Source organism: Camelus bactrianus, chromosome 13 (genome assembly GCF_048773025.1).
Source record: "Camelus bactrianus isolate YW-2024 breed Bactrian camel chromosome 13, ASM4877302v1, whole genome shotgun sequence".
In the NCBI taxonomy this organism is placed as follows: domain Eukaryota; kingdom Metazoa; phylum Chordata; class Mammalia; order Artiodactyla; family Camelidae; genus Camelus; species Camelus bactrianus.
Genome location: NC_133551.1, coordinates 70,732,779 through 70,759,005, shown reverse-complemented (window position 1 = coordinate 70,759,005; position 26,227 = coordinate 70,732,779). Strand labels below are relative to the sequence as shown.

The following is a 26,227-nucleotide window of genomic DNA, read 5'->3' as shown; positions in this document are numbered from 1 at the left end:
ACTACCAATAGGTATGGGGTTTCTCTTTTTCTTTTCTTTTTAAAAAATTATTTATTTTGGGGGGCAGGTAATTAGGTCTATTTGTTTTTGAAGGAAGTACCAGGGATTTAACCCAGGATCTCATGCGTGCTAAGAGCTATACCTCCCCCCGGGGTTTCTTTTTGTGATGATGAAATGTTCTGGGATTACATAGTAACAATGGTTGCACAACTTTGTGAAAATGCTAAAACCGCTGTGCACGTTAAAAGGCTGAACTTTATGATATGTGAATTTTATCATGCTCTTTTTAATGGGGAAAAAAAAGCCATGGACAGCAGTATCCTCTTGGTCCCCAGAGAGGGCTGGGTAGCCCTGAGCCAGCCCAGCAGGGAGTTGGCTGGGCAGGCTGAGCACCCGCTGGGCAGAGCTGACCAGGCAGAGGGCAGGAGGCTGGATGGATGCAGGAGAAACTTCAGTTAGTGCCAGAGTCTCTCACTGGGGATGGAAGGCAGCGTGCCAGCAAGGACCAAGGACTTCATCCCCCTTTCCACCTCCAGCTCCTCCAAGCCTCTCTTGGTTTCTCCCTTATTCTTTGCCTAGAGCATTCTCCCCCCACTTCCTGGCCCCAGGCCCACCAATTTAGCCTGGCTAACCACTGCTCATTTTTCCAGCTCCAGATTAAATGTCCCTCCCACAGTGTCAATGATAAAACACGGCTGGAAGTTAGTTAAAGTGGTGAAAACAGACTTTATTCAGTGACTGCTGACTGTGAGGGAAGGGCAGAGCTCTGTTTCCACTTGTGCAGAGGTGGTGGGGCTTTTAAAGGTAGAAGGAAGGAGGGGGAGCAGGTGTCCAGTATGATCAGAGATGCAAAGGGCTGCAGGGGACTGGTGGGTTGGCTGGAGCACAAGCCAAGCGGGTAGAGCAGTTGTGTCTGCGAGCTGGCGGTTATGGAAGATGGGACGTTCCATCCCCCCGCAGGGACTGGGAGAGAGGCCCTCTCTTCCTGATGATTCATTTCAAAGGAGTGGTCCTCAGGCCCTAGAGAATGCACTCGAGTTGAAGGAGGTACACATGCCTCTCAAAGGGACAGAGGAAGGACTCACAACTGTAAACCCTTTTTAGCAAATCTTTGAGAGATGGAGGTTAGGGTCTCTGTCAGGTGCTGGCTAGAACAGCAGTAAGTTTTCCCAGCAGCATTGAGGTCCCCCAGGCAGGCATTTGATGGGGGGCTGGGGTCTTCCTAGGGACACAGCCTGATGCTCCCAGAAGCCCTGTTAGCAGTTGGTCCTCTCTTAGTGCAGAGGTTTGGTTGGAGTCATTAGTTCTAACCAGGGACCCTTCTCCTGGCCTCTCATCCTGAGCTGGCCCCTGCCCTGGGCTCTCCAGGCACTGGCACTCCCTGTCTTAACTCATCACATTATTGTGATCGCGTGTTTGACTTTTCTCTGATGGAAAATCGCCTGTGATGAGTTAAGAGACTGTCTGTCCTGTGCTGCTGTATGTCCAGTGCCTGGCCCGGGGGAACACTTAACAAATGTTGAATGAATGAATGACGGATGAACGTATGAATGAGGGAAGGAGGGAGTCCCACGTAAAAGCATCTAGAACAAGGAGGATTTGGGCAGGACAAATCGGGGCAAATGAGGGGAAGGTGCAAAGCCAGACAACCGGGGAGCCCATCACACACTTCCCTAGAAGCAGAGAGGAGGGGGTTTGGCGATGTGTCGGATGATGGCTTGAGGGGCGTGGGAGGCGCAGGCATTTAATGCCCCGCTTGGACTTCTGTCCTGGGCTGGGCTTCTGTCCATGCTGGTCTTTCCCTGGGAGTGAGAGTGTGGACCAGAAATCACTGAGGCCATTAATTCCACATTGCATCAGCTCTCCCCACCTCTCCACCCATCACACTTGTTTCCTCCAACAAGCAATCATGCACTTTGGAGGATGCAGGATTAGCGAGAGAATACGCTCTTAGAGGGAAATCATCAAAGTGACAGACTGACCTCCACTGAGAGCACTGAATAGTAACCTGAACGGCACACAGCCTTCTCCCGCTGGAGGCAGGTGGTGGACAAGGACAGGCGAAGAGCGTCGCCTCCTCACCCTCCCTGGGTTTAAGCCCTTTGTGCAGGGAAAGCTGTCCAAGTAATTAACAGGAGTAATTAGGGGTCAGATGGTCATGAAGAGAAATCTTTCAGCACCCAGCTGCAGATGCCACTGCTGGCCGTGCCAAGCTGAGGCGAGCGCGGGGGGTGGGGTTACCCCAAGAGGAGCAGAGGCAGCCACCGCCACTGAGGGGAGCTTGTCCTCCCAGCTCATGGATGAATGGCAAGGTGTGAAGTCTGGGGGTCTCCATCTGTAATTAGCTGCCCACAGCAGGCAGAGCAGAAGGTTTCAGAGGTACAGCCAAGATAGGCAAGTTAGCACAAAGGAAATGCCACAAGTGGTTCCTGACTTTACTGCAGCCCAAGGCTCAGAATTGTGCCCTCGACAAGATGAAGAAGCATTTTCCTCTAACCTACTCATTATGTCTTCTAAATCCTTCCTTTGTCATATTCCTCACATGTTATATGTGGCTTCCCAAGTCTTTGGAAAGGGAAGAAAAATTTCCATCTAGCCATCTATCCATCTAACCATCCTCCCACTCATCTATCTATCTGCTCACCTACTCACCCATCCATCCACCTATCCAACCATCCATCCGCCCACCCATCCATCTATCCATCCACTCACCCACCCACCCACCCACCCATCCACCCATTCACCCATTCACCCATCCATACATACATCCAGCCACCCACCCACCCATCCACTCTCTCACCCACTCATCCATCCATCCATCCACTCACCCACCTCATCCATCTACTTCATGAATATTTATCAGGTTTCTGCCAAGCCCACAACAGGTCTAGGCCCTGGGCATCCAAGATACACAAGACAAGCATGGACCTTGATCTTGCTGTTCACAGTCCAGAGAGGAGGAAACGGTACACAAGGAAGCAAACAAAACCCAGGAAGCCCGCACAACAAGTGCTGTGAGAGGATGAAATAGGGTGACAATGCGTTAGGGTTTCTTTAGCTGGGATCTGCAGAAGGGCCTTTTTGAGGATGTGTCCTTTGAGCTGAGACCTGAATGTCAAGAATGGGCAAGGATCTAGGAGAAGAGCATCCCAGGCTGAGGTCACAGCCAGCTGCAGGGGCCCTGGACTGACGGGTGTGAGAGATGGGGATGGGGCAGGGGGAGAGGGGTGAGGACCACTCACAGCAGCATCACTCGATCTAAGGGCCAGCTCGGTTGCCCTGCAGTACTCAGTATTCCACTCAGGTGGAATGTGGATACACTGACTCACATACCAGAATGCTTTATTAATCTGTTCTTTTAAAGCTCCAGTAATACTAGTCCCGGATGCTCTGTTAGGACCATTTCAATGGCTGTGGGTCAAGTGCAGTAAGCTGACTTGGGTCCCAGCCTGGACTCTGCCCAGCCTCCTCCCTCCCTTGGACTTCCTTCCTCAAGGGAGGCCACATGGTGTCCCCTCTTCAGTTGGGGAAGTGTGTGTTCCTCTGTTCATATGACAATTGAGCACTCCTGTCCGCCAGGCCTGGTCAAGGGCTGGTGCTTAGGGATGGCGATCTACTGGCTCTGACCTCCTGGAGCATCTCTGGGGACAGAGGATTCCATGGGGCAGGGGGAGAAGTCCATTGTGCCGACTCAGAGCCCCCGAGGGGGGATGTCCTGCCCCTGCATTTCTCACCTTCCTGGGCAGCTCTTGGGGGTGCAGAGAGCCCAGGCCTTGCCCCAGGCTCAGCCTCGCCCTCAACCAGGAGGGAGCGCAGGTACGAATGGCTCCGACGTCTGCATCCCTGTTCCACCTGAGTCTCGTCTGGTTTGGCAGCTGGGTGGTTGCCATGGCTGCAGGCAGTCCAGCCCTGCCCAGGGGATCTTATTTGCTCATGTTGATAAACCTGAGTCACAACGTGAGGGAGGAAGCCAGAGATGGGGAAACTGGGAGGCTCTTAGGGGGTCTGGTTCTAAGCCTGGCCTCGGGTCTTGTATGACCTCACAGAGGTGGACTGTCCGTGGAAAACACCCTGTGGTTCTGCAGGGTGAGGGAGGGATGGCAGTCTGGGAGCAAACACCTGGGCAGAGACGGGGTCCCCCAAGGAGCCACCACACCGTTGGTGGAGGCCACCCTGCCCAAGGCAAGTGTGAACCCTCATCAGACACACTGGACACTTGGTGGATGCCGTTAGACTGGGTTTTTTAGCCCGAGAGACTCCCCACCCCTGTAAATAGTGTCTGTGGGGTGGGGGATAGGCGGGGGGTGCCTTTGCTGACTTGCAGTCAGGCACGTGGGATCCACCAGGACAACATAACCTAAGTGTGCATGTGGCCTCATTCGTATTTCTGGTGAGTGGACCCCAGGACATGTGTGCAAAGGCTAACATTTAACAGCCAGGGCTGATAACATGTAGAAAGGAGAACTGAGCTCTTTAGAAACCTGCCGAGGTCGAGGGCTGGCTCTGGGTGCCTGTTTTCTGATGCTGGGATTTGACCTCTGGTCTTACTCTTCTCTTGAGGGGCACCCTCTCGGGTGGGTGCTCAGGGAGGCACCGTGAGGGTTCTGGCGGAGGAGGGAAGGGGGGCGTCCCTCCCATTGTTTCATGGTGATCTCATCAATTCAGCCAAGAAGTCAGTGTTTCTTCTTTCTTTTCTTTTTTTAACGAAAGTGCTGGGAATTGACCCAAGCACCTTGTGCATGCTCAGCACGCGCTCTGCCAACTGAGCTGTACCCTCATCCCAGTGTTTCTCTTTTAACACGAGAGGCTTGAGGCTCCCAGAGGGTCCCTGGCACAGCGCAGGGCACTTGGTTAAGGGGACAGGTGGACAATCCATTGAAGACCTACCCTCCACCCCCGAAGGGTCCTTTTGAGGCTGACAGGCAATTGCTTCCCTCTGATTATTCACAGTCAGAGGTTCAGACTGGGAGGGTGGGTCTGTCCTGGAAAAGCACTCCCAGCTCAGGTCCCAAAGGCTCTCCAGAGAGTCACTGAGTTCCTAACAGTCCTGAGCATGGGTGTGACGTTTCACCATAAACACACGTTGTATTTTTTCCAAGGCCAAAATATAATAACTCACTCGCACCCTGGAAAGGTGTGTTTTCAGAAAATGGATCACATTTGCAGACAGCAGAGAACAGTGTTCTTTTCGTTTTTAAAAATTCTTTTACGTAGAAAAACAATGTCAGGTTTGGATGTGGGTTTATTAGTCTGGAGTCTTAAAGAACAAGGCTATTTTGTTGGTTGCAGGCAAATGAAACCCAAGGGGTCTGCTCTGGGGAGGTTTTGGTGAGAACAGACCACTTAATAATAATGATGAATTACTTAAACTGCAAGGCCACTCGAGGCCACTAAAAAGGATTTTATGACCAAGGCCCGGGGCCTGTGGCTGTTAAGGAGACTCAGAGCCTTGGTGTGTTCCAGGGTCCAGTTAAATGTACTAAAGGTGGGGAAACTGCCCCTCCCAGCCACTGGCTGCACCTAGAATTCATGCCTGTAACACTGGTGGGGGAGGGGGAAAGGGAGGGGGAAGCATGGACATTCAAAGCAAATCCTCTCCATCGCTGGTGAGAGCAATCAGTGTGCGTGCATTTTTCAGCCGAAATTTCTGCATAAAGGCTCGTGTGGACCAGCCCCGCAGGGCAGAAGCAGTATCCAGTTCCAGGACCAGAGCCAGGGCCTGCAGCTGCCCTTCGGTCCTGCTGCGGCCCCCAGGCCGACCTGTGATATCTGTGAAGCCAGGACAAGAGTACAAATACCCTCCACACACCTCTGTCTAAACATTCCTAAGTCGTAAAGATAAACTGCTAAAAAAAACCATAGTTCCACCTGGTTACCTTGACAAAAATATTTTCTTAATGACTTGAAGACCAGGTTTAAATGATGACTCTTGAATTCCTGGACATCTGCCCCAGAATATGGCGGTGTGGGGAGACCTGAGCCATCTAGGACCTCCCCCTTTCTCTTCCCCGCCCTGGCTCCGTCCTGAGCCTCTAGGGTCTTGTGTGCACAAGTGTGTGGACACCCAGCCTGCACATCCAGCCTCTATTCAGGTCCCCCGCCAACTCAGATCCACTGCCTGGCCACTCAGTCCACCCTGGGGGAGGGATGGGGGGAAGGCGCCCACTCTAGAGCTTGGGGTTGTCTGTGCAGGGAATTCTCAGGTCCTGAGAACCCAGAGAGCGTGCTAGAGGAAGACACTGGTTCTTACAGCGGTGTGCCCTTGGCCCCACAGATTCCTCACCCCAGAGGAAGAGCACGGCTGGCGGAGCGCTGGAACAGGGGTCCTCCAAAGCACTGGACCCAAAATAGGGGCCCAGTGCCCAGGTCCAGGGGCTGCACTGGGGGTACCTGCTTCACAATGAGATGAATTCATTTGTGATGTTGCCGGAATCCTCTGGTCATCAGACCTTAAGGAGAGCAAGATGGTGAGACAAGATATTTTGGCAGTTTTGACTTTCCCAAATGGATCCAAGATGTTGAATTTGAGGTTCAAAGTCAACTCCTCCTGGGTGCTCCCAGCAAGTGCAGGCTGCCCTTCCTGGCGTCCAGCACACCACCCCGAGAAAGCGTGCTGTGAGGGGGTTCTGCATGAGACGAGTATTTGAATCTGTAGACTGAGTAAACCAGATCGTCCTCCCCGAAGTGGGTGGGCAGCGCCCAATCCCCTGAGGGCCTGAACAGAACAAAACGGTGGAGGGAGGAGGAATTTCTCCCTCCCTACCTCCCTCCCCTTCTCCCTCTCCCTGTCTACCTGAGCTGGGTTTTCTCCTGCCCTCGAACTAGAACTTAAACATTGGTTCTCCTGGTGCTCAGGCCTTTGGACTCAGAACCACACCACCAACATTTCTTGGGTCTCCAGCTGGCTGACTGCAGACCGTGGGACTTCTCAGCTTCCATAACTGCATGAGCCAATTCCTTATAATCCAGACAGAGAGACAGACAGATCTCCTATTGGCTGTGTTTCTCCGGACAGCCCTGGCTAATCTACCCAACTTCCCACTCTAGACTGGCTCCTACCAACCAGGTACTCTCCCTACAAGACCTCATTTATTTTCTTTCTTTCTTTTTTTAAGACCTCATTTATTTTCTTCATTGGGCTGATCACTACCTGCAACTACACTTTTTCGACTTGTTCGTTTTATGTTCCACCCAGAAGAACAGGAGGCCCAAGCAAGCTGGGACCCTGTCTTCCTTACAGAACGCATACCCAGTGCACTGAGCAAGCAGTCAGTAACTCTTCGTGGAGGCAAAGATGCAAGGGAGCAACGGAGGAAGAAATCTAAGGGATATATTATAGGAAACAATGCAGAGATGATTCCCAGAAACACCCCAGGAGTTTCGCACCAGCCCCTCGTCTAAGGGTCCGTCCCCAGCAAGGCCCAGTGCTGCTAACAGCCGTCACCCTGCCTCAGACTGCTGGGCGCATGCCCTTGTTTCATATTGTCTCTGAGTCAAAGTGCTGCATTCCACATCCCGGACAACACTGCCCATCACAGCCTATGCTCCAAAGAAAGGTCACACACACACACCCTAAGGCCACTGATGGAGGTTTTTCAGACACCAAGACCCAGTTTTCTTGGTTTTTGTTTTTTGGGTTTTTTTGTTTTGTTTTGTTTTGTTTTTTAATTTTGTTGGTCCGATGTAACCTGCCTTTTTGGAATCCTGGCCTCCAGGGAAGTTTATCACAAGTTCTGGAGAGGACAAGTCTGGAACGGAGCCATCACAGAGAATGAGCAGGCACTGTCTGGCTGAGCTGGGACTCACACTGCAGGTAGGGGGCGGGATGGGACAGGGAAAAACTTGGTACTTCAGAGGGAAGAGTGACTCTGAGCAAAGGTCATTACAATTGTACAAAACAACTGTCCTTCCTTTGTGAGCTAGTACCTCTTAGGATAAGGATCAAGGTTTGAGTTCTATCGACAGTTTTTCTACTCACTCGAAAATATAACAAACACCCTTTGGCCAGGTCTCGGCTTTTTCCCTGGTGCCATTTTAGCCAGACATGGGGTTGTTCTCTGCATAACATGCCAAGGTGGCCGAAGCCTGTTCCAGAAGGAGCAGAAGCCCCGCTCCCATGGAGACGGACCCGATCTCCAATCCCCACTGTCTCGGCTGCTGTCTCTCGGGAGGAAAGAGAGGCTTCCTGGTCTCCCAGTCCAGGTCAGAGAAGTGGACGGCACAAGGTCACCTTCACGGGCCACTGCTGCCAGTCTTCACACCCCCTCCGCTGTTCCCAGCTGTCCGCTCTGAAGCCCGACTTGGCTATCTTCTCCCCACACACACCTCCAGCCGAGAGGCAGGCTCTCCTCCACGTATCCTTCCTGGGCTCCTCTGCTCTGCAGATTCTAAACTCGGAGATCGGCGGTCTTACCGGGCACACCCAGGGAACAAGGCATGGGGCAGACACCACTCTGGTCAGTCGCTGACAGTGGTCGATTCTGTTTTCAGCATTGCCCTCTCTTCTCGGAGGGGAGCCACCGGCGGGGGTCCTGGAAAGCGAGGAATCAGTCGTCCTCATCCTCGTCTTCGTCCTCGGTGTCTTTGTTGGGAGCACACCTCTGGAAGCACTGCACCACGGTGGCCAGAAAGAAGCTGGAGATGATGGCGGCGATGGACACGGCCACGCCGGAGAAGATGATGATAAACAGGTCCGTGAGCGACAGGCTGAACTTGCACTCGCTGAAGCTGGCCTCCGACAGCTCGTGCAGGAACACCCTCCTGTTCTCCATGGGCAGGGAGCACTGGATTTCATCCAGGCCTGTGAGAAGGGCAGGCAGAACGAGACAGAGGTTTAGGCTGCAGCCCAGGATTGCCTTAAAGTCAACACACTGAGTGCTTACCAAGTGCAAAGCAGGTGCGTCCCTCCCACACACAAAAGCGGGGAGAAGTTGACTTGAATGGAACTTAAAGTTTTTGTAAAAGCCCCAGAGTAATCATTATGGGAGAAACCAGAATGTCCTAGATAGCATCTTCCCACCCCCAAATTCGTATGTTGAAGCCCTAACCTCCAATAGGACCACATTTGGACATAGGGTCTTTAGGGAGGTAATTAAGGTCAAATAAGGTCATAAGCGTGGGGCCCTGATCAATAGGCCGGGTGTCCTTATAAGACGAGGAAGAAACAACAGAGAATTCTCTCTCTCTCCCTGCTTGTGCACAGATGAAAGGCCATGTGAGGACACAGAGAGAAGGTGACCGTCTGCAAGCCAGGAAGAGAGACTTCAGCACAAACCAACCCTGCCCACACCTTGATCTTGGACTTCTAGCCTCCAGGACTGTGAGAAAATAAATCTCTGTTGTTTAAGCTGCCCAGGCTGTGGCTATTTTGTTATGGCAGCCCTAACAGACTAATACAAATCCTCAGTGGATCTGAACAAAAGATACAGACTTGTGTTAGTATTAAGCTATAAAGACTGTTTGTTGCCAAGCACAATCTACACATCCTAACAGATACACAGTTACACGGTTCAAACTATATACAAAGTCAAATTACTGCCATTATTTCACAAATTTCAGATATAAGAAAATTCATGATATTAAAATGCATAAAGAGGTCAGACCTGTTCCTGATCTGGAAGAGGAGAGAAAAATAAAGTAGTAGTAACTTAACATTCATATTGAGCTTCCTACATGCAAACACCATTCTAAGGGCTATATGCATATTAACTCTAAATTCTCACAACTTTATAAGGTAAGTACTATTATTATACCCATTTTATGGATGAGAAAACTGACACCTAGAGAATTCACATAGCTTGCCTTTAGCAACATAACTTCACTGAGACACTGAGACACCGTTTTGACATTAAGCTCACTTGCCTGCAAAATCTATCTACCTTTAGTTTCCTTTCAGTTCTCAGGAAAATCTTTAGTTGCTCTCTTTTTCAGTGCTTCCTACTTTCAAAAAGCTGCCTTCAACCCATCTCCAGCATTATGTGAAAGTCAGAATGATTTTTTCACACCTCACTAATTAGCTGGTTTCTGTCCTGCAAAGAGCAGCCTGCTAAGTGCGCGGCACCCCTGCCACCACCCTTTGGGACTATTATTGTATCTCTTTCCTTCTAGCTCAGAAACAGAAGATGGAGGAAGAGTGGCTGAGCTTCCTCCTTCCTTCTGTCCTGGTGCATCTTTTACGGAGTCTACAGTCAACCCACCAATGCTCTCCTCCCCTTGGGAATCGTTGCCTAGAAACCAGACTCACCTTCCCTCCTCTCCCTGAATCAGCGCCTACCTTAGATACCCAAGGAATTAGCTGGACCAGAGTTCTGCAGGTTTCTCCAGTTTACACTTGACTACAATTTTTGACTGTTTCTTATTCTTAAAGAAGCTAACCTTTCGTTTACTACTTCTGAGCATTTTAAATGCATTTGAAGAGAACAAGAGAGCTTTAAGATGAGTAACATTGGGGTTCCCTTACAGAAGCTATTTCCTTCCATGGAAAAATAAGAAAATCAATCGACCTGCCTCTTCTTAACATCCACCCCACCCTTCCCCACCAGCCAAAGATGTTACAAAAATAAACAAGATGGACACCAATGGACTGCATGAAGCACAGGCAGTTTCTAAAGCCAAGATAATATTTGCCATCTTCAAACCCATAACAGGTCATTATTACCAAGAGAGACTTTATTAACTGGAAAACAACAACTCCAACAAAATAACACAAGTCCACAGAGCCTGTCGTTTAATCCTGCCTTTGCTGACCATGACTCCTCAAGTCAATTCTGATTTCGCCAATGTTCTTTGTGCCTTGAGATCAGGCTTGGCATTTTTACAAAGCGACACTTTTAGAAAATGTCACTCTCAGTGGCTAGAGGAAACAGGCTTGCTCGGAAAACGGCATACACAAGCCCACCAGGGGTGGGAGACTCCAGACCCATGCTCGATGGACCTCTCACGATAAGATACACTGACTTAATGGGTTTTCGTAGCTCACAAAGGGCAGAGAAATAAGAGTCAGCAGTGCCCAGAGGACGGGGGGAGGCACTGCTGCCCGGGTGCTCTAAGGACATAGGCAAGGACTGCAGAACTCAGGAGTAGGGGGTCATCTGGCTTTGGAGTCCCCTCTTCTCTCCTGTAGGAGTTACCCTAGCCCAGGGTTTTTCAACCTCGGCACTACTGACATTCAGATCTGGATAATTCTTTGATGAAGGGGGCTGCCCTGTGCACTGCACGATGTTTATCATTATCCCTGCCCTCTACGCACTAGATGCCAGTAGCATCCCCACCCAGAGTGATGATCAATAATGTCTCCAGACAGCGCCACATGTCCCCGGGAGGACGGCGGGGGAGGAGGCAGAACTCCCTGATTGACAAATGCTGTTTTAGACTGAAATGCTTGGCTAAGTAGGTAACCTTCCAAGGCAGGGCTACTCTAAGTCACTAAGCAGACATTAATTTGTTAAATGGCTTTTTAATTCATGCACTAAACAAAACAGATAAGGCTTTATGCTAGATTAAAAGAAAAAAAAGGAAGGGAAGGAAGAAAGAAGGAAAAAAGAGAAAGACGCAGTCCTGGCCTCAGAGAACTTAGATCTAATAGGAGGGCAGCGGGACACATGTGCAGATAGAATAGTGGTATTTTAAGCCAGTGAGAATTCGCAGGAGAAGCCCAGGGAAAGCCCTAGAGGAGCTGAGCGGAGAGTGTGGGAGGATGTGGGGGGAAGCCCGGAGGATGGGCGGGCGTGGGCACGGGGAGGGGAGGAGGGGCGTGTGACATCCCTACTTGATTTGGAATGTTCTCCCTCCTCTCGCGAGCCCCCCTCCTCAGCTGTCTGAGCTAAGAACAGCGAAGAAGAGCCAGCACCTTACAGGGCACCTCATGTGTGCCGGGCCCTGCTCTTAGGGCTTCACACCCATCATCAGCCCACTCCATCCTCAGGCCAACCCAAACAGGAGCTTGTGACCATCCCCATTTTACAGATGTTCAGACTGAGACACAGAGAAGTCAACTGACTTGTGCTAGGCCACACAGCCAGGAAATGACCGAGCTGAGACTGACCCCAGCCATTATGCGGTCCCACCCACTCTCCTAGGCTGGGAGACCTAAGACTGCCCCAGCCCCACCCGGTGCCTCAAAACAAGTTCCCTTTAGGCAGAGTGTCTTTTAAAGCGATGCCCTAGAACGCTCCAGCAACGCTCCTGGTCCCCAGGCGCTGACCTGGAGAGCCTGAGGTCAAGGTGCTTGCTTAGCCTCTTCCTTGACAGGAGAGGGCGCTGTGGGCGTGCTGAGATGCACAGGTGGAGGGAAACTGTCCTGTGACTGTTAGAACAGAGCCCCTTTGCTCCACCTCCCGATGTCCTGTGACCCTGGGCCAGGCCCTGCGTCCCCAGTCATCACGCTGCAAGGATGTTCTGCGCATACAATGAGGGAATATCTGAAAACCTCTTACCATGGTGCCTGGCCACGACTCATGCTTGGAAAAAACCACTGTTAGTGTTATTTAGGTTTTCAAGATTTCAAATTACACACATGCCTGACTCCAGGTATCTCAGGAGGGTACCTGTATTCAGGATCTCCAGAGAAACAGAATGAGTAGGATGTGGAGATATATAAAGAGACTTATTATAAGGAATTGGCTTATGCAGTCATGGAGCTGATAAATCCCAAGACACGCAGTCAGGAAGCTAGAGATCCAGGAAAGCTGACGGTGTGGTTCCAATCCGAATGCCAGCAGGCCCAGGACCCAGAAGAGCCAATGTTTTGTTCAGTCCAAAGGCAAGAAAAAACTGATGTCCCAGCTCGAGGCAATCAAGCAAGAGGGGTTCCCCCTTACTCGCCGGAGGGTTGGTCTTTTTGCACTAATCAGGCCTTCAACTGATTGGATGCGACCCACCGGCAGCAAGGAGGGCCATCTGCTTTACTCAGTCCAATGTTAATTTCATCCAAAAACACCCTCACACACACACACACACACCCAGAATAAGGTCTGACCAGATATCTGGGCCTCCCCACCCAATCCAGGCGACACAGGAAATCAACCATCAGAGTTCATACTTTTCAGCAGCAGCTAGAGAGATGCTTCTCTAATTACAGGAAGCTGAGGCAAAAATTAAGATGAAATTGTCTTCTTTCTTCTGCTTGCTCAAGACCTCTGAGGTAGGAGGTGGAACTTGTTAAGGATTAAAAATTTCAAAGGTTTCTGCACGTCCTGACTACCGAGCCGGTGGTGGCGTCTTCTCTGCTCCTCCTCCACTTCCTCGTCCTCTTGCTCCCTTTCCTTTTCCTTCTCTTTCTTATTCTTTGTATTTTGTTTTAATTTTAGTTTAAAATTTTTAAAATTTTAGTATTTTAAAAATTTTGATTTGCATTTCTCTGTTGACATAAAACTTACCATTTTAACCACTTTTACGTGTCTAATTCAGTGGCATTAAGTACATTTACCATGATGTCCAACCATCACCATGATCTATTTCCAAAACTTTTCCATCCCACAAACTCTGTACAGTAACTCCCATTCTCCCATCTCCAGCCCCTGGTAACCACTGCCCTACTTTCTGTCTCCTTGAACTTGCCTACTCATATAAGTGGAATCATACACTATTTGCCGTTTTGTGACTGGCTTATGTCATCAAGATCCACCCATGTGGTAGCATGTGTCAGAATGTCCTTCTTTCTCACGGCTGAATAATATTCCATTGCATGGTGACACCGCATTTTGTTTATCCACTCATCTACTACTGATGGGCGCTTGGGCTGTCTCCGCCTTTTGGCTGTTATAAATAATGCTGCCATAAACCTTGGCGTACAGGTATCTACTGAAATCTCTGCTTTCAGTTCTTTTGGGTACATACTGAGAAGTGGAATTGCGGGATCATACAGTAACTCTATGTTTAATTTTGTGATGAACCGCCATATTGATTTCTCCTATGGTTATTCACTTTACGTTCCCATCAGCAGCGCACAAGGGTTGCACTTTCTCCATATCCACACTTGCTTGTCCACACTTGCTATTTTAAATTTTTTTAAAAATGGCCATCCTAATGGGAGTCAAGTAGTTTCTCTTTTTTTTTTTGGTGGTTTTGATTTGCGTTTCGCTATTGACTAGTGATACTGAGCACCTTTTCATGTGCTTCTGGGTCTGCTCCTTCTCTTTAAATGAGGGCCAGAGTCTTCTAAACAGCCTGCATCGGGCATCTCATCAAGAATGAGCAGCCACGTTGCAAAAGGCTGGTCCCGAGTTCATCAACACTGGGTGCAGAGCAGGGCTGGGAAAGCCCAGGGGAGACACAGAAGGCGCACTGGGCAGATTTTTGAAAAGAAAGACTATGCGTATTTTCCAACTCAGCGTTGTTCACCTGCTTCTTCCTGAGCCCTCACCCTTGTCCTAAACTGGGAAGAATGTGGGGGTGGGGGTGGGGGCGGGGGGTAGCATTTATTGAGCGCCTACTGTGTACTGATGCAGTGCATATCCCCTAACATCCATCATTTACCACTCACCTCCCTCTGGGAGGTGAACAGCGTCGCCCTCAATGCATAGCTGAGGGAGCGGGCTTCAGAAACCTTTGGCAATTCACGTCCTATTACATGAGTAAGCAAGAATTCAAACCACCCTCTCAGTTTGCTTTGCTCCAAAGCCTGCGTTCTCCCTTTCACTCTGCATTGGCTGTCATGCTGAAGAAAGTGACGTCCTCAGCCTTAGGAAGTTTATCATCTGACAGAGGAGCCTTTGCTAAAATGCATCGAGCAATCGGGAAGGAAGATAATACATGATTAAGAACCGACTTAAGGCTTTACGAATTCAGAGAATGATGAGCCGAGGTGTCGAGAAGGTCTGGTAAGGACTCATCCATATTTACGGAATGAACGAATACCTTGGAGTCTGAAGGATTATTAGGGAGGAACGAGAAAGGCCTTGCAGGCGAGAGGCATGGGTGGAATCCGAAAGTGTGGGCGAGAAACGCCATGAGCTGCGGCCTCGTGGGCTGGACTGGCACCCCCCTCACCCCACCCCAGATACAAGATCTTCCCAAATGATTGTCACTGGCTGATGCCCAAAGGCTACGTGTGGAGTCATTGCCAGGAACTGAGAATCTGGATTAAGAGATTAAAGGATGCCGGCCAGGAGCTCAGGCTGCAACAGATTTTTTTATTTTAGTTTTTGGCAGTGCACCAATAGTGCCCTTTTATTTAAAGAATCTAAAAAAACATTTAATCAGGAGATAAGGCAATGTTGTCACATGGAGACAACTGTCAGGCTGCCCTAATGAGACAGGACACATGCCGGGAGCCTGCTCCCTCGTTCATGTCACCTGCTGGCCCCTGTGCAGGCCTGTGAGTTTGTAACCCTTTGGGGAAATGGGTGTCTGCCTGTCCCGCAGGCTGCCAGGGAAGGAAAGTCATGGGCAGAAGTTGAGGATAAGACCATCCACCCGTGGCTAAGGTCTCTCAGGAGCCTGGAGTCTAGACCTGTGGTCCTCAGGCTTTTGAATTTTACACAGTGGCAAAAAACTTAAAAATAAGAAATAGAGGAGGAGGGGAGGGATCAACTAGGAGTTTGGGATTAACAGATACACCTGACTATATGGAAACTGATAAACAACAAGGACCTACTGTACAGCACAGGGAACTATATTCACTTTCTTGCAATGAGCTGTAATGAAAAAGAATCTGAAAATACATACATATATATATATATATATATATATATATATATATATATATATTCATGTATAATTGAATTGCTTTGCTGTACACCTGAAACTAACATTGTCAATCAACTACACTTCAATAAAAAAATAAGAATTATTAAAAAATAAAAAAGAAACAGAGGAGACAGACAGGATTGCAGCCGATAATTCTGCTCAGGGCATTAAACGCACACACACACCATCATCATTTTACCAAAGAGAGAACATCTGTCCACCACTGAAGTTAAGAAGCCCAGGATAACGTCAAATAGGTTAACACACTGCTACATTGGCCTTAACAAACACTCACCCCAGGGCCCTCATAGCTCTCACTTTGCCTGGAAAAAATGACCACTACACAGGGTCGCATTTGGGAAGCACAGGACACATTCTGCACTCAGTCCATCTGGAATCAAGGCCTGGGGGCTGCTTCCTTATTCTTCAAGGCCAGAGGTCCACAAACCACAGCTCCAGGCCCAAATCCCCCTTCCTTCCCTCTCCCATATGTTTTTGTAAATAAAGTCTTATTGGAACACAGCCAGGCCCCCTGGTCTGCATATCCTCTAAGGCTGCTTTTGTGCAACAGTGGCAAGTTTCAGTCGTTGCAAGAGATTATACGGCTCACAAGGCCTAAAATATTTCTTATCTTGCCCTTTATAGGAAGTTTGCCAACTTGTGTTCAAAACTCAACCCAGGAAACACCTCCTCTGGGAAGCCTACCCTGAATGCTTCCTGTATTCGCCTTTCCCTTGAGTCAGGCCTCTTCTCCCTGGACCCCGTACCTCCCCTGACAAAGGGGCAGCCTGTGTCTCTCGTGTCTGCAGCCACTGCTGAGCTCCAGGCCGGGCACACAGCGCACGAACATCAGGAGAACAGGAAAAATCCAGAACAAGCCAGAAATGCCGGGGTGAGAAGGATCTTGGAGTGTGGTTCCTGGCTGGGGTGCTGAAGGTGGGCTGGGGGTGTCTGTAAGCAAGGAGTAGCTTGTGAGAAGGCCCCTGGGACTACTATTCAAATGTGCAAGTCGGTAGATAAAAATCTTTCAAACTTGGGGTCTGGAAATATTAACAGAACACGTTCTTAGCGGCAAAAAGGTTGGGAGCCATCGATTTTTACGATTTCTGTCTTCAATGAAGTGAATCCAAGATGTAGAGGACTCTTCCTACTTGTTACACATGATTCCTGAAATAATACTAGCAAAAAACAAACAAACAAACAAAAAAAAAAGGATAACACAGTTACCGCCCTGAGTCTAGAACTGAATGAGTGAGAGACACAGGATTCAGAGGAAGGAGGTTAGACCGTCAGCCTTGTTACTGATAAAACTGCAGGAGCCTATGCTGTCTGCCTGCTTCTGTCCTCCTGGCTGTCCAAAATCTCTCTTTACAGAAAAACATCTCACCATTCCTCTGCTCAACACCCCCACCCCCACCCCGACTAAGGCTCCTCATCTTTCTCAAAGTGAAATCCGCGGTCCTTACCACTGTCTCCCAAACCCTTCACTCCAATTTGCTTGCCGTCCCTCAGACACCCCATGCACAGACCTACCTCAGGGCCTTTGCACCTGCTCCCTCTGCCTGGCTCACTCTTTCGCTTTCTTAAGGTCTCTGTTCAGATGTCACTTTATCGGAGATGCTCTCCCCAGCCCCACCACGACCATTCTCCATCCATCGCACCTGGCTTATTTTTCTCTCTGGAACCACCTGGCATATTATTACGTGTGTATATATCTGTTTATTTTCTGTTTCCCTGCCCCTCCCCATTCAAATGTCAGCTCTGTGAGGTCCGGCTTTGGGTTTTGTTCCCTGCTGTATTCCAGTACCTAGAACTGTCAAAAAATATTTTTGAATGAATGTCTGAATAAAGACAGGATTGGAGAATGTGGCTTAGATGTGCAGCCACAGAGGGCTTCCTAAACTGCCTCCCAAAACGGAGAGACCGTCCCACTTGATGGCCGATGGTGCTGGACAAGCAGGTCCCTTCCCTTGCAGGACAGAAGTCCTTTTCCCTAAAGTCATCAGCAGGTACTTTGCGGTTCCCTGGGAGGAGGAAGAAGCTGTATGTGTTTCTCCCATGGGAGGCGGAAACTCTTACTGTTCTTTTGAAACAGGTGGAACAAAAACAAAGAGCCCCCACTATTTGTCAGCCAACCCCCCGCAGCCTGACCACACACTGGACAGCCTTCTAAGCATCGCACTGTCTCCACTCTTCTAAGCCACAAAACAACTCTAAGGCTACGACTCTGGTGACCCCAGTTGGCAAAGAAAACAAACACTCAGCTACCTGCATCAGGTTATCCAGCTGAGAAATGGAGACTAAACAAGAAATGCCTTGGCAAGGGTCTTCCTCCAACCCATTTCTACCCACCACCGAAAAGAAGTGGGCTCCGGCTCACTCAGGCCCAAGCAGAACGCGGCCCACTGCTCCTCCTTCCCTTCAGAACCACCCCCCTTCTCCCCCAGGCACCCTCAGAAGGGACGGGCTACTCGCCATCATTAAAAAGCCCCACAAATGATAAATGCAGGGGAGGACGTGGAGAAAAGTGAACCCTCCTGCCCTGTTGGTGGGAATGTGGTTTGGTGCAGCCACTATAGAAAACAGTATGGAAGTTCTTTAAAAAACTAAAAATAGACGTACCCAATGATCCAGCAATCTCACTCCTGGGCATATATTAAGAGGAAACTCTAACGCCAAGAGATACATGCACCCCAATGTTCATAGCAGCACTATTTACAACAGTCAAGACATGGAAGCAACCTAAATGTCCATCAACAGATGACTGGATAAAGAAGATGTGGTGTATATATACACACACAATGGAATACTACTTAGCCACAAAAAAGAATAAAATAATGCCATTTGTAGCAACATGGATGGATCTGGAGATCATCATTCTAAGTGAAGTAAGTCAGAAGGAGAAAGAAAATACCATATGATATCAATCATAGGTAGAACCTAAAAAAAATGACACAAATGAACTTATTTACAAAATAGAAAGACCCACAGACATAGAAAACAAACTTATGGTTACCAGTGGGGAAAGGGTATGGGAAGGGATAAATTGGAGGCTCAAGATATGCAGATACTACTATATATAAAGTAGATTAACAACAAGTTTCTTCTGCAGAGCACAGGGAACTATATTCAATATCTTGTAGTAACCTACAATAAAAAAGAATATGAAAAGGAATATATGCATGTATATGTATGAATGAAACAGCATGCTGTACACCAGAAACTGATGCAGTGTTGCAAACTGACTACACTTCAGTAAAACAAAAAATGGAAAAAAGAAGAAGAGAAGGGCAGGTGGCTGGGTTCCCTGCCTGCAGCCACCCCTCCAGGCTCCCTCCCCTTGACTGATGACTTCTCCCCAGCTGCTGACACCTGAGCTGGAGACGGCAAAGAGCTGCCACTCTCCCAAAATAGCTGATGACACGGGGAAGGTAGATTGAGATGAGTCTCTCGCCCCTTTGCCAGCAAACAGGCCCGCAGCCAGAGGATCTCTTTCCCCTGATCTGGCCTCTCGGGACCTGCCTAACGACAGGCTCTCCTAAGCACTTTTTCTCATTAAAGATACATTTGTAGGGGGAAGGGTATGGCTCAGTGGTAAAGTGCATGCCTAGCATGCGCGAGGTCCTGGGTTCAATCCCCAGCACCGCCATTAAAAGAAATAATAAATAAGCCTGATTACCACACCCCCCAAAAAAACTTTGTTTAAAAAACATTATTTGTGTTTTCCTAATTCCACTTTCACGCAAAGCCTGTGTGCACAATGAGACAAAAGAAATAAACTAAAAGAAAAGGATAGAACAACCCACAGATACACGTGTAGCACAGTGGCTCACCGTCTTCTGTATTTTTCTCTGTGTGCAGGTACATAAGTCCCCAGAGCAGAAGCACACTCGGCCACTCTGTTGGATAACCACCCTGCGAACACGCTTCCATTCCACCTGCGTAATTACCAAACACCACCTGCGACAGCTACAGGGTATTTTATTATGCAGATGAGCCGTGATTCGCCTGCCCAATCCCGGAACGTTTCCAGGTCTTTTTCTCACTAGAAGCAAAGCTGTGGTGAGCACCACGGACACATTCTTAATTATTTCCCCCAAGACACATTCCCCTCAGTTGGAGGTTGTGTGAGAGCATCACTGAACTCACGCCCACGATGGATTTTGTTGCTTTTTCATCTCTGCCAACCGGATAAGCCACGGAAGAGCATGGCGGTGATTGAATTAGCATTTCTCTGATTACCAGCCGAGCTGAACGTCGTATGGTGTGCTCACCGGCCGCTTGGAGTGGTTTTCCTGCCCAAGACCTGTGCTAAGAGCTTCCAAAGTCTTATCAAGGCCCTGGTCACAATGGGAGCCAGGCTGATCCCCTCCACCTAACCACTGGTGGAGCGACAGCTCCCAGAGAAGGGGGCTTCCCGCCCCACCCCCGGGAGGAAGGACGCATCTCCAGGGCGTTGGTCCCCCTGCTCTTGGCCGGAGCTCACCACTGCTGTCTTCTGCTCACAGGAGGAAGAGGGCTCAGCCTGGGCCAGTGAAACACCCGGCCAGGCCCTCCCCACCAGCCTCCCAGAACTCCCAACCCAAAGGCCCAGGAAACACAAGCAGCTTTGGTTCCTTTACATGCATGGCCAGACTTTCCGCCTGCTGATTCCACCACCTCATAGACGGTTAGATCCGAAGGCACCTCTGACACGTTACTACCCCCCCAACTCTCCCCTTTATTTTATAGATAAGAGGCCCAGGGCAGTCAGGCAACCTGTGTAAGGTCACTTGGAGTCTGGATGGAACCCAGTTCTTTGGGGGCATCGGGCTCTTAGTTCATTCCAAGCACCTGGAGCTGCAGGTACCGAGGCCCCTGCTGTAGCCACTTCGGGCGGCAAAGGAAGACTGCACGAGGGGGCACCCCTGATGGCGGGCAGGGCTGCGCCTGCTTCAGGGGGGCAGGGCGCCAGGGAACATCAGCTCTAATTTTTTATAGAGCTAACCTCTGCTCCCCGCCACCACTTTCATTAAACATCGACTGCCGCGTAGGGGAGAATTCCCGGTTGTCCTCCCCGTCTCCGCCGGCAGACACTTCTGATGAGGCAATCAGCTGGTTTCTACAAGGGGAAGCTGCATCCGCAGCACCGGGGCAAGGGCTCCTGCTTGGTCCTGGCTCCGCAGAGCACAGCCTGGAGAAGGGGCAGCACCGAAGAGTGGATCCTGCGCCAGGGATGTGACTCGTGTCTGCCGTCCTCCACTCCAGCCTGACTCCCACCCTGAGCCCCAGGACACCGGCATCAGGCACGCACACAAGCATGGAATCTGACTGACTCACCGTGCAGTTCTCCCAGTCTGTCCTCCCCTGGTGAGAAGTGAGCAGAGGTGATCACTGAGGGCTTACATTTTTATTCTCTGGGAAGCATGTATTTCCACTATCATCACCACTGCCATCATGTTGACCGTCACCACCATTGCCACTTCCACCATTTCCACCATGATGTCCACCTCCCCAATGTCCACCACCTCCACCGTGATGTCCACCTCCCCCGTGTCCCCCATCTCCACCGTGATGTCCACCTCCCCCGTGTCCCCCATCTCCACCGTGACGTCCACCTCCCCCGTGTCCCCCATCTCCACCGTGATGTCCACCTCCCCCGTGTCCACCACCTCCACTGTGATGTCCACCTCCCCCGTGTCCCCCACCACCTCCACCGTGATGTCCACCTCCCCCGTGTCCCCCATCTCCACTGTGATGTCCACCTCCACTGTTTCTGACACCACCATCGCTGTCACCTCCATCATTAGTAACAGGTGTGTGTTATGAGCTGTGCCCTGGGCAGAGCTCTGAGGATACCAACCTGTGTCTAGTTATTACTGATGAACTGGTTAGAACTTTCTGGCAAGGCCAGCATGAGGAAGTCTAAGACTGGCCCCGTGAGTCTGGTACCTCCCTCTAATCATGCTGATTGATGCTCTGAACTACCTCGGAGTGCTCAGGGACACCCGCTGTCGCTCTCTCCCTGGACCTGTCCTGATCACCCAGTGTCCCAAGTTAGGCTCTGCCGGTGGGCTCGGGGCCATCTGGAAGAAGCCATGTGTTGAGCATCCTGGGGGTGCTGAGGGGCATGTGTGTTAAGTGGACCCCTCAGATTACACTGTGGAGACGACTTTCTATGGGGAAGTAATAGTCACTGAAACGCCTATTGTTTACCAGGCACTACAAATACTTCACCATTACTGTGTCATTTAATCTTCTTGCTCAACAGCCCTGAAGGGGCAGTGGCTCTCCTCTGGGTGCGACTTTGCCCCCTGGCAGGCATTTGATGATGTCTGGAGATACTTTTGGTTCCCACAACTGGGTGGGATGCCCCTGGCATCTAGTGGGCCGAGGGCAGGGGTGCCGCCAGCCATTCCACAGTGCGCAGGGCGGCCCCCGAGGCAGAGAACTAGCCAGCCCAGAAAGTCATTCGTGCTGAGGCTGGGGTGCTCTGCTTTGGGGTGGTTTTTTTTTTTTTCTAGTCCCATTTTTCAAAAATTTTAAAATTTTGTGGCAAAATACAGATAACAAAATATACCATCTTAGCCATTTTTTTTTAATGGAAGTGCTGGGGATTAAACCAGGACCTTGTGCATGCCAGGCATGGGCTCTACCACTGAGCTGTACCCTCCCCATCTTAACCATTTTTAAGTGCACAGTTCAGGGGTATAAAGTACGTTCACACGGTTGTGCCACCATCACCACCATCCATCTCCAGAACTCTCTTTGTCTTGCAAAACTGAAACCCTGTCCCCATTAAACATGCGCTCTCCCCTCCTCCCTCCTCCCAGCCCCATTCTACTTTCTGTCTGTATGAAGTTGACTGCTCTGAAGGTGCCTCAGACAAGTGGGGGCATTCAGTATCTGCCCTTTCGTGACCGGCCCACCTCACTTAGCATTAACGTCCTCAAGGTTCACCCATGCTGTAGCCTGTGTCGAAATGTCCTTCCTTTTCAGGCTGTATAATATTCCGCTGTATGGATGGTCACGTTTTGTTTATCCACTCATCCAACGACGGACGCTCGGGTTGCGCCCACTTTCTGGCTATTGTGGCTGATGCTGCTATGAACACGGGTACAAACGTGGGGCGGGTCTCAGGTGCAGAGACCGGCGCTCCAGGAAGCTGTGAGACTCACCTGAGTCACACGGCTCGGCTCGTCCGTGAGGCGGTGGATTTAAGGGCAGGCCTGGCTGTCACCAAAGTCCAGCCTCTCTCCGTGACACCACGGCGTGCCAGCATTGCCCGGCTCACACACATACGGGTCACTGGTGGGACTTCACTTGCCAGCCTCTCTCTGGAGTGACCTGGTGGCTTTCCCCCGTCTTGCACTGCTTGTCACAGCCGCTCCAGGACACCTCCCCACGAGGGCTGCCCCCCCACCTCAGCCCATAACATTCTCTCTAGGACCCCACCGGCTCCAAACCAATTTTCCAACAAAGCCATTTTGATTTTCCTGAGAAGGCAGGACTCAGACTGGTTTTTTGTTAGATTTATATTTCCTCCTGCAGCGGCAGCCACGGGGACCCCCGGAATCCCAGTGGCAGACCCTCTCACCCTGCAGTTTCCAGCAGGTCCCAGCACGGCGGCGGCTGCTGTCACTGGGGCCAGAGCTGCGCGCTGCTGGGAAGTGGCCTCAGGGCGAGGCGCCGGGGGTGAGGAGTCATCAGAAAGAACTCGCGCAGGTGGAAAGGAGGGAACTGCTATCCGACCCTCTCCTTCCTAGGTGGGGAAACAGGCCCGGGGAAGTGAAGTTACTTCCCTGTGCTGACAGAGTAATGCCCTAAAGTGACCACGTCGTAATCCCTGGAATCTGAGAATACGTTACCTCCCACGGCGAAAGGGACACTGCAGATGCGGTTAAGTGCAGGGTCCTGAGATGGGGAGAGTATGGTCCGGGTGGGCCCAGTGCAGTCACAAGGGTCCTTATAAGAGGGAGGCAAGAGGGTCAGAGCCAGAGGAGAGATGTGAGGATGGAAACAGAGGTCAGAGTGATTCGGGGCCATGGGCCAAGAAGCGTGGGTACCTTCTAGAAGCTGGAAAAGGCCAAAGGAACACAGGCATTTTGATTTCAGCCCATGAGTTCCATTTTGGATTTCCGACCTTCAGAACTGTAAGATAACAGATCTGGTCATTTGAAGCCACTAATTTTGTGTTAATTTGTTCTAGCAGCAACAGGAGGTGAATGCATCCCCAAGATCATATGGTGAGTCGGTGGCAGAGCTGGACCTGGGAGCCAGGGGTCCCTACTCTCCATCCCGAGCACCTGCAGTGACAGCACATTGAGACACACCTGTGGCTCTGTGTGAGCCTCTGGAACTGGGTCCTTGGGGTGGTGACACAGGCCTTGGTTTACAGATGATAATAACAGCAGCTTGCAGCCATTATGGGCTCACTGTGTGCCAGGCATTGTGCTAAGCTCATCACAGGGGTTATCCCTTTGACCCCTACCATAGACTTTTGAATATTAATATTCATGTTTTACATATGAGAAAACTGAAGCACAGAGAGGTTAAGCAATCTGCTCAGCCTCACACAGCTGGTAAATAAAGGAGCAAGGTTTCAACCGCAGTGGCTATAACTCCAAAGCCCGTGCTGCCTCCCCGTCTAGCGCCTGCCCTGCAAGGTGAGGGAACAGCACCCGCCCGGGAATCGGGGGCCTTGGCTCTTGTCTTGGCTTTTCACTGGTTTGCTGTGTGGCTTTGGGCGAGTTACTTGGTCTCTCTGAACCATGATTTCCTATCTGAAAATGAAGATGAGTAGACAAGGTAACCCTATCATCTAGGCTTTCCTGAGACTTCTGGAGTGTTCACTCCAAGAAGGCAGAGCTTTTGTCAGGTTCACCACTGTGTTCTCCAAACTTAGAGTTGAATTAGTCTTCACGGCAGTTTAGTCTACTCTGATTTCCACTGAGATGTTCAAGTCATCATTGGTGTACACCCTCCAACACCCTCCAAAGCCAGGTTCTGAATCAGCGAAGCTCACTGACCTAGTTAGGGGCTCTGGACCCAAGAGGATGGGTTGTAACCAAGGGCCCCAAGTTTCTTTCTTTTCTTTTTTTTTTTTTTTTTTTTGTTGTGCCTAAGGGGCCCCTAGCTTCTGATATGATTTGAGAAGCTGCACAATGGTTGGTGTCAGAGACCCAGGGGCCAGTCTCCCTGGCGCACTAAGCAGAAGTGTGACAAAGATTCACTGGCGAGTGAGTGTAAGTCCGGTGGCATTCACAGCGGGACGGCCCCGAGGTGTCTGGAAGCCCCGATTACGCGGGCTCAGGGAAGAGCCACCGAGGGTCAGTCGCTTGGCTCAACAGAAGCTGGACATGAACTGGGCACACATTATACATTTCAGAAACTGACTCTGGTTGCTGACAAGTGACACGTGATTGCCTACGGTGACTGGCGTGAGCAGAGCGAGATCTGTGATGGGCGAGAGGCTGGGAGCTCTGTCTGTCTGTCTGTATGTCTGTCTGTCTGCCTCAGCTGCGCAGCTTCACAGCTTCATCTCTCTGGGCTCAGAAAGGAGCCTGGGGGAGGAGGGGAAGGGGTGAAGTGGAGCAGTCGCTCCAGGCATTAAGGCAGCCACAGCCACTGGATTTCAAGCACACTGGAGCCTCCTTCAAGACACGCTTCTTTCCTTGGCAGGCGGACCCAGGACAAAATGTAAGCAGCCCCAGAAAGTCCGAGTCAGAGGACCGAAGCACTGTGGCAGGAAGCTCACCCAATACTTAATGCTCCACAGACAAGTGGTCGTTTGGTCTCTGCTTGAATGCCTCCAATGATGGCAACCTCACCACCTCCCTAGGAAGCCCATTCTCAGAGCCCTCACAGCCCGCCATTACTCCTTATAAAGCGTCAAAACCAGCTTCCTTGTGGTTTGCAACCAAGGGTCCATCTTCTGAGGCCGAAGCGAATCTCCCACGTTCAGGACAGCCCTTCAGACATCTAAAGACAGGGGCGACGTCCTTCCACGGCTCTCCTGAGTTAAACATCCATTTTCCTGTATCATTGTGGTCTTACTCTCCAAATACAAAGATTATCTGGCATTTTCTCCCAGACAGGAAGCCCAGATAATTGCTTACAAGCTGTAAGCAATTTGATAAGACCTGGGGGGCCCAACCTTCCCCCCAAACCTCTCCCATCTGGGCATCCCTAGCCTGAAATCCTACACAGACAGTGCCTCAGTGGTGAGCCGAGGTCCCTTCCTTCTGCCTTCACTGTATTTATTCCTGGTTAACCCTCAAGTCACTAACACTTTGATGAGAATTAATTTATCAAATTGGTTTCTCTAAGCAAAGGGGATTTTTCTGGAGGCCACCTCTTCCCTGTTCTTCCCCCGACCCCACCCTTCGCCTTTGGTTAACACCCATCACTAAAGTAAATGAGTCACTCATTCACTCAACAAACACATACTATGCACCCAGTATATGCCAGTGCAGTTCTAGCACCGGGGTAAAAACAGTGAAAAAAGTCATTTGTAACTATAATTTAGTGAGGGGAGACAGACAGACCTCAAATAAAACAT

At 50.3% G+C, this 26,227-nt stretch overlaps 1 protein-coding gene across 1 annotated transcript in view; it reads right to left on the bottom strand.

Annotated features, from left to right (window-relative positions):
* Positions 1-7,314: 7,314 nt before the first annotated feature.
* LRRC38 (leucine rich repeat containing 38) overlaps positions 7,315-26,227 on the bottom strand; it is a 31,625-nt gene continuing 12,712 nt past the window's right edge. Inside the window, exon 2 of the mRNA XM_074377395.1 lies at positions 7,315-8,800. Within this exon, the coding sequence (XP_074233496.1) occupies positions 8,547-8,800 (254 nt within the window). The 3' untranslated portion in view covers positions 7,315-8,546. The remainder of the gene's footprint in view (positions 8,801-26,227) is intronic.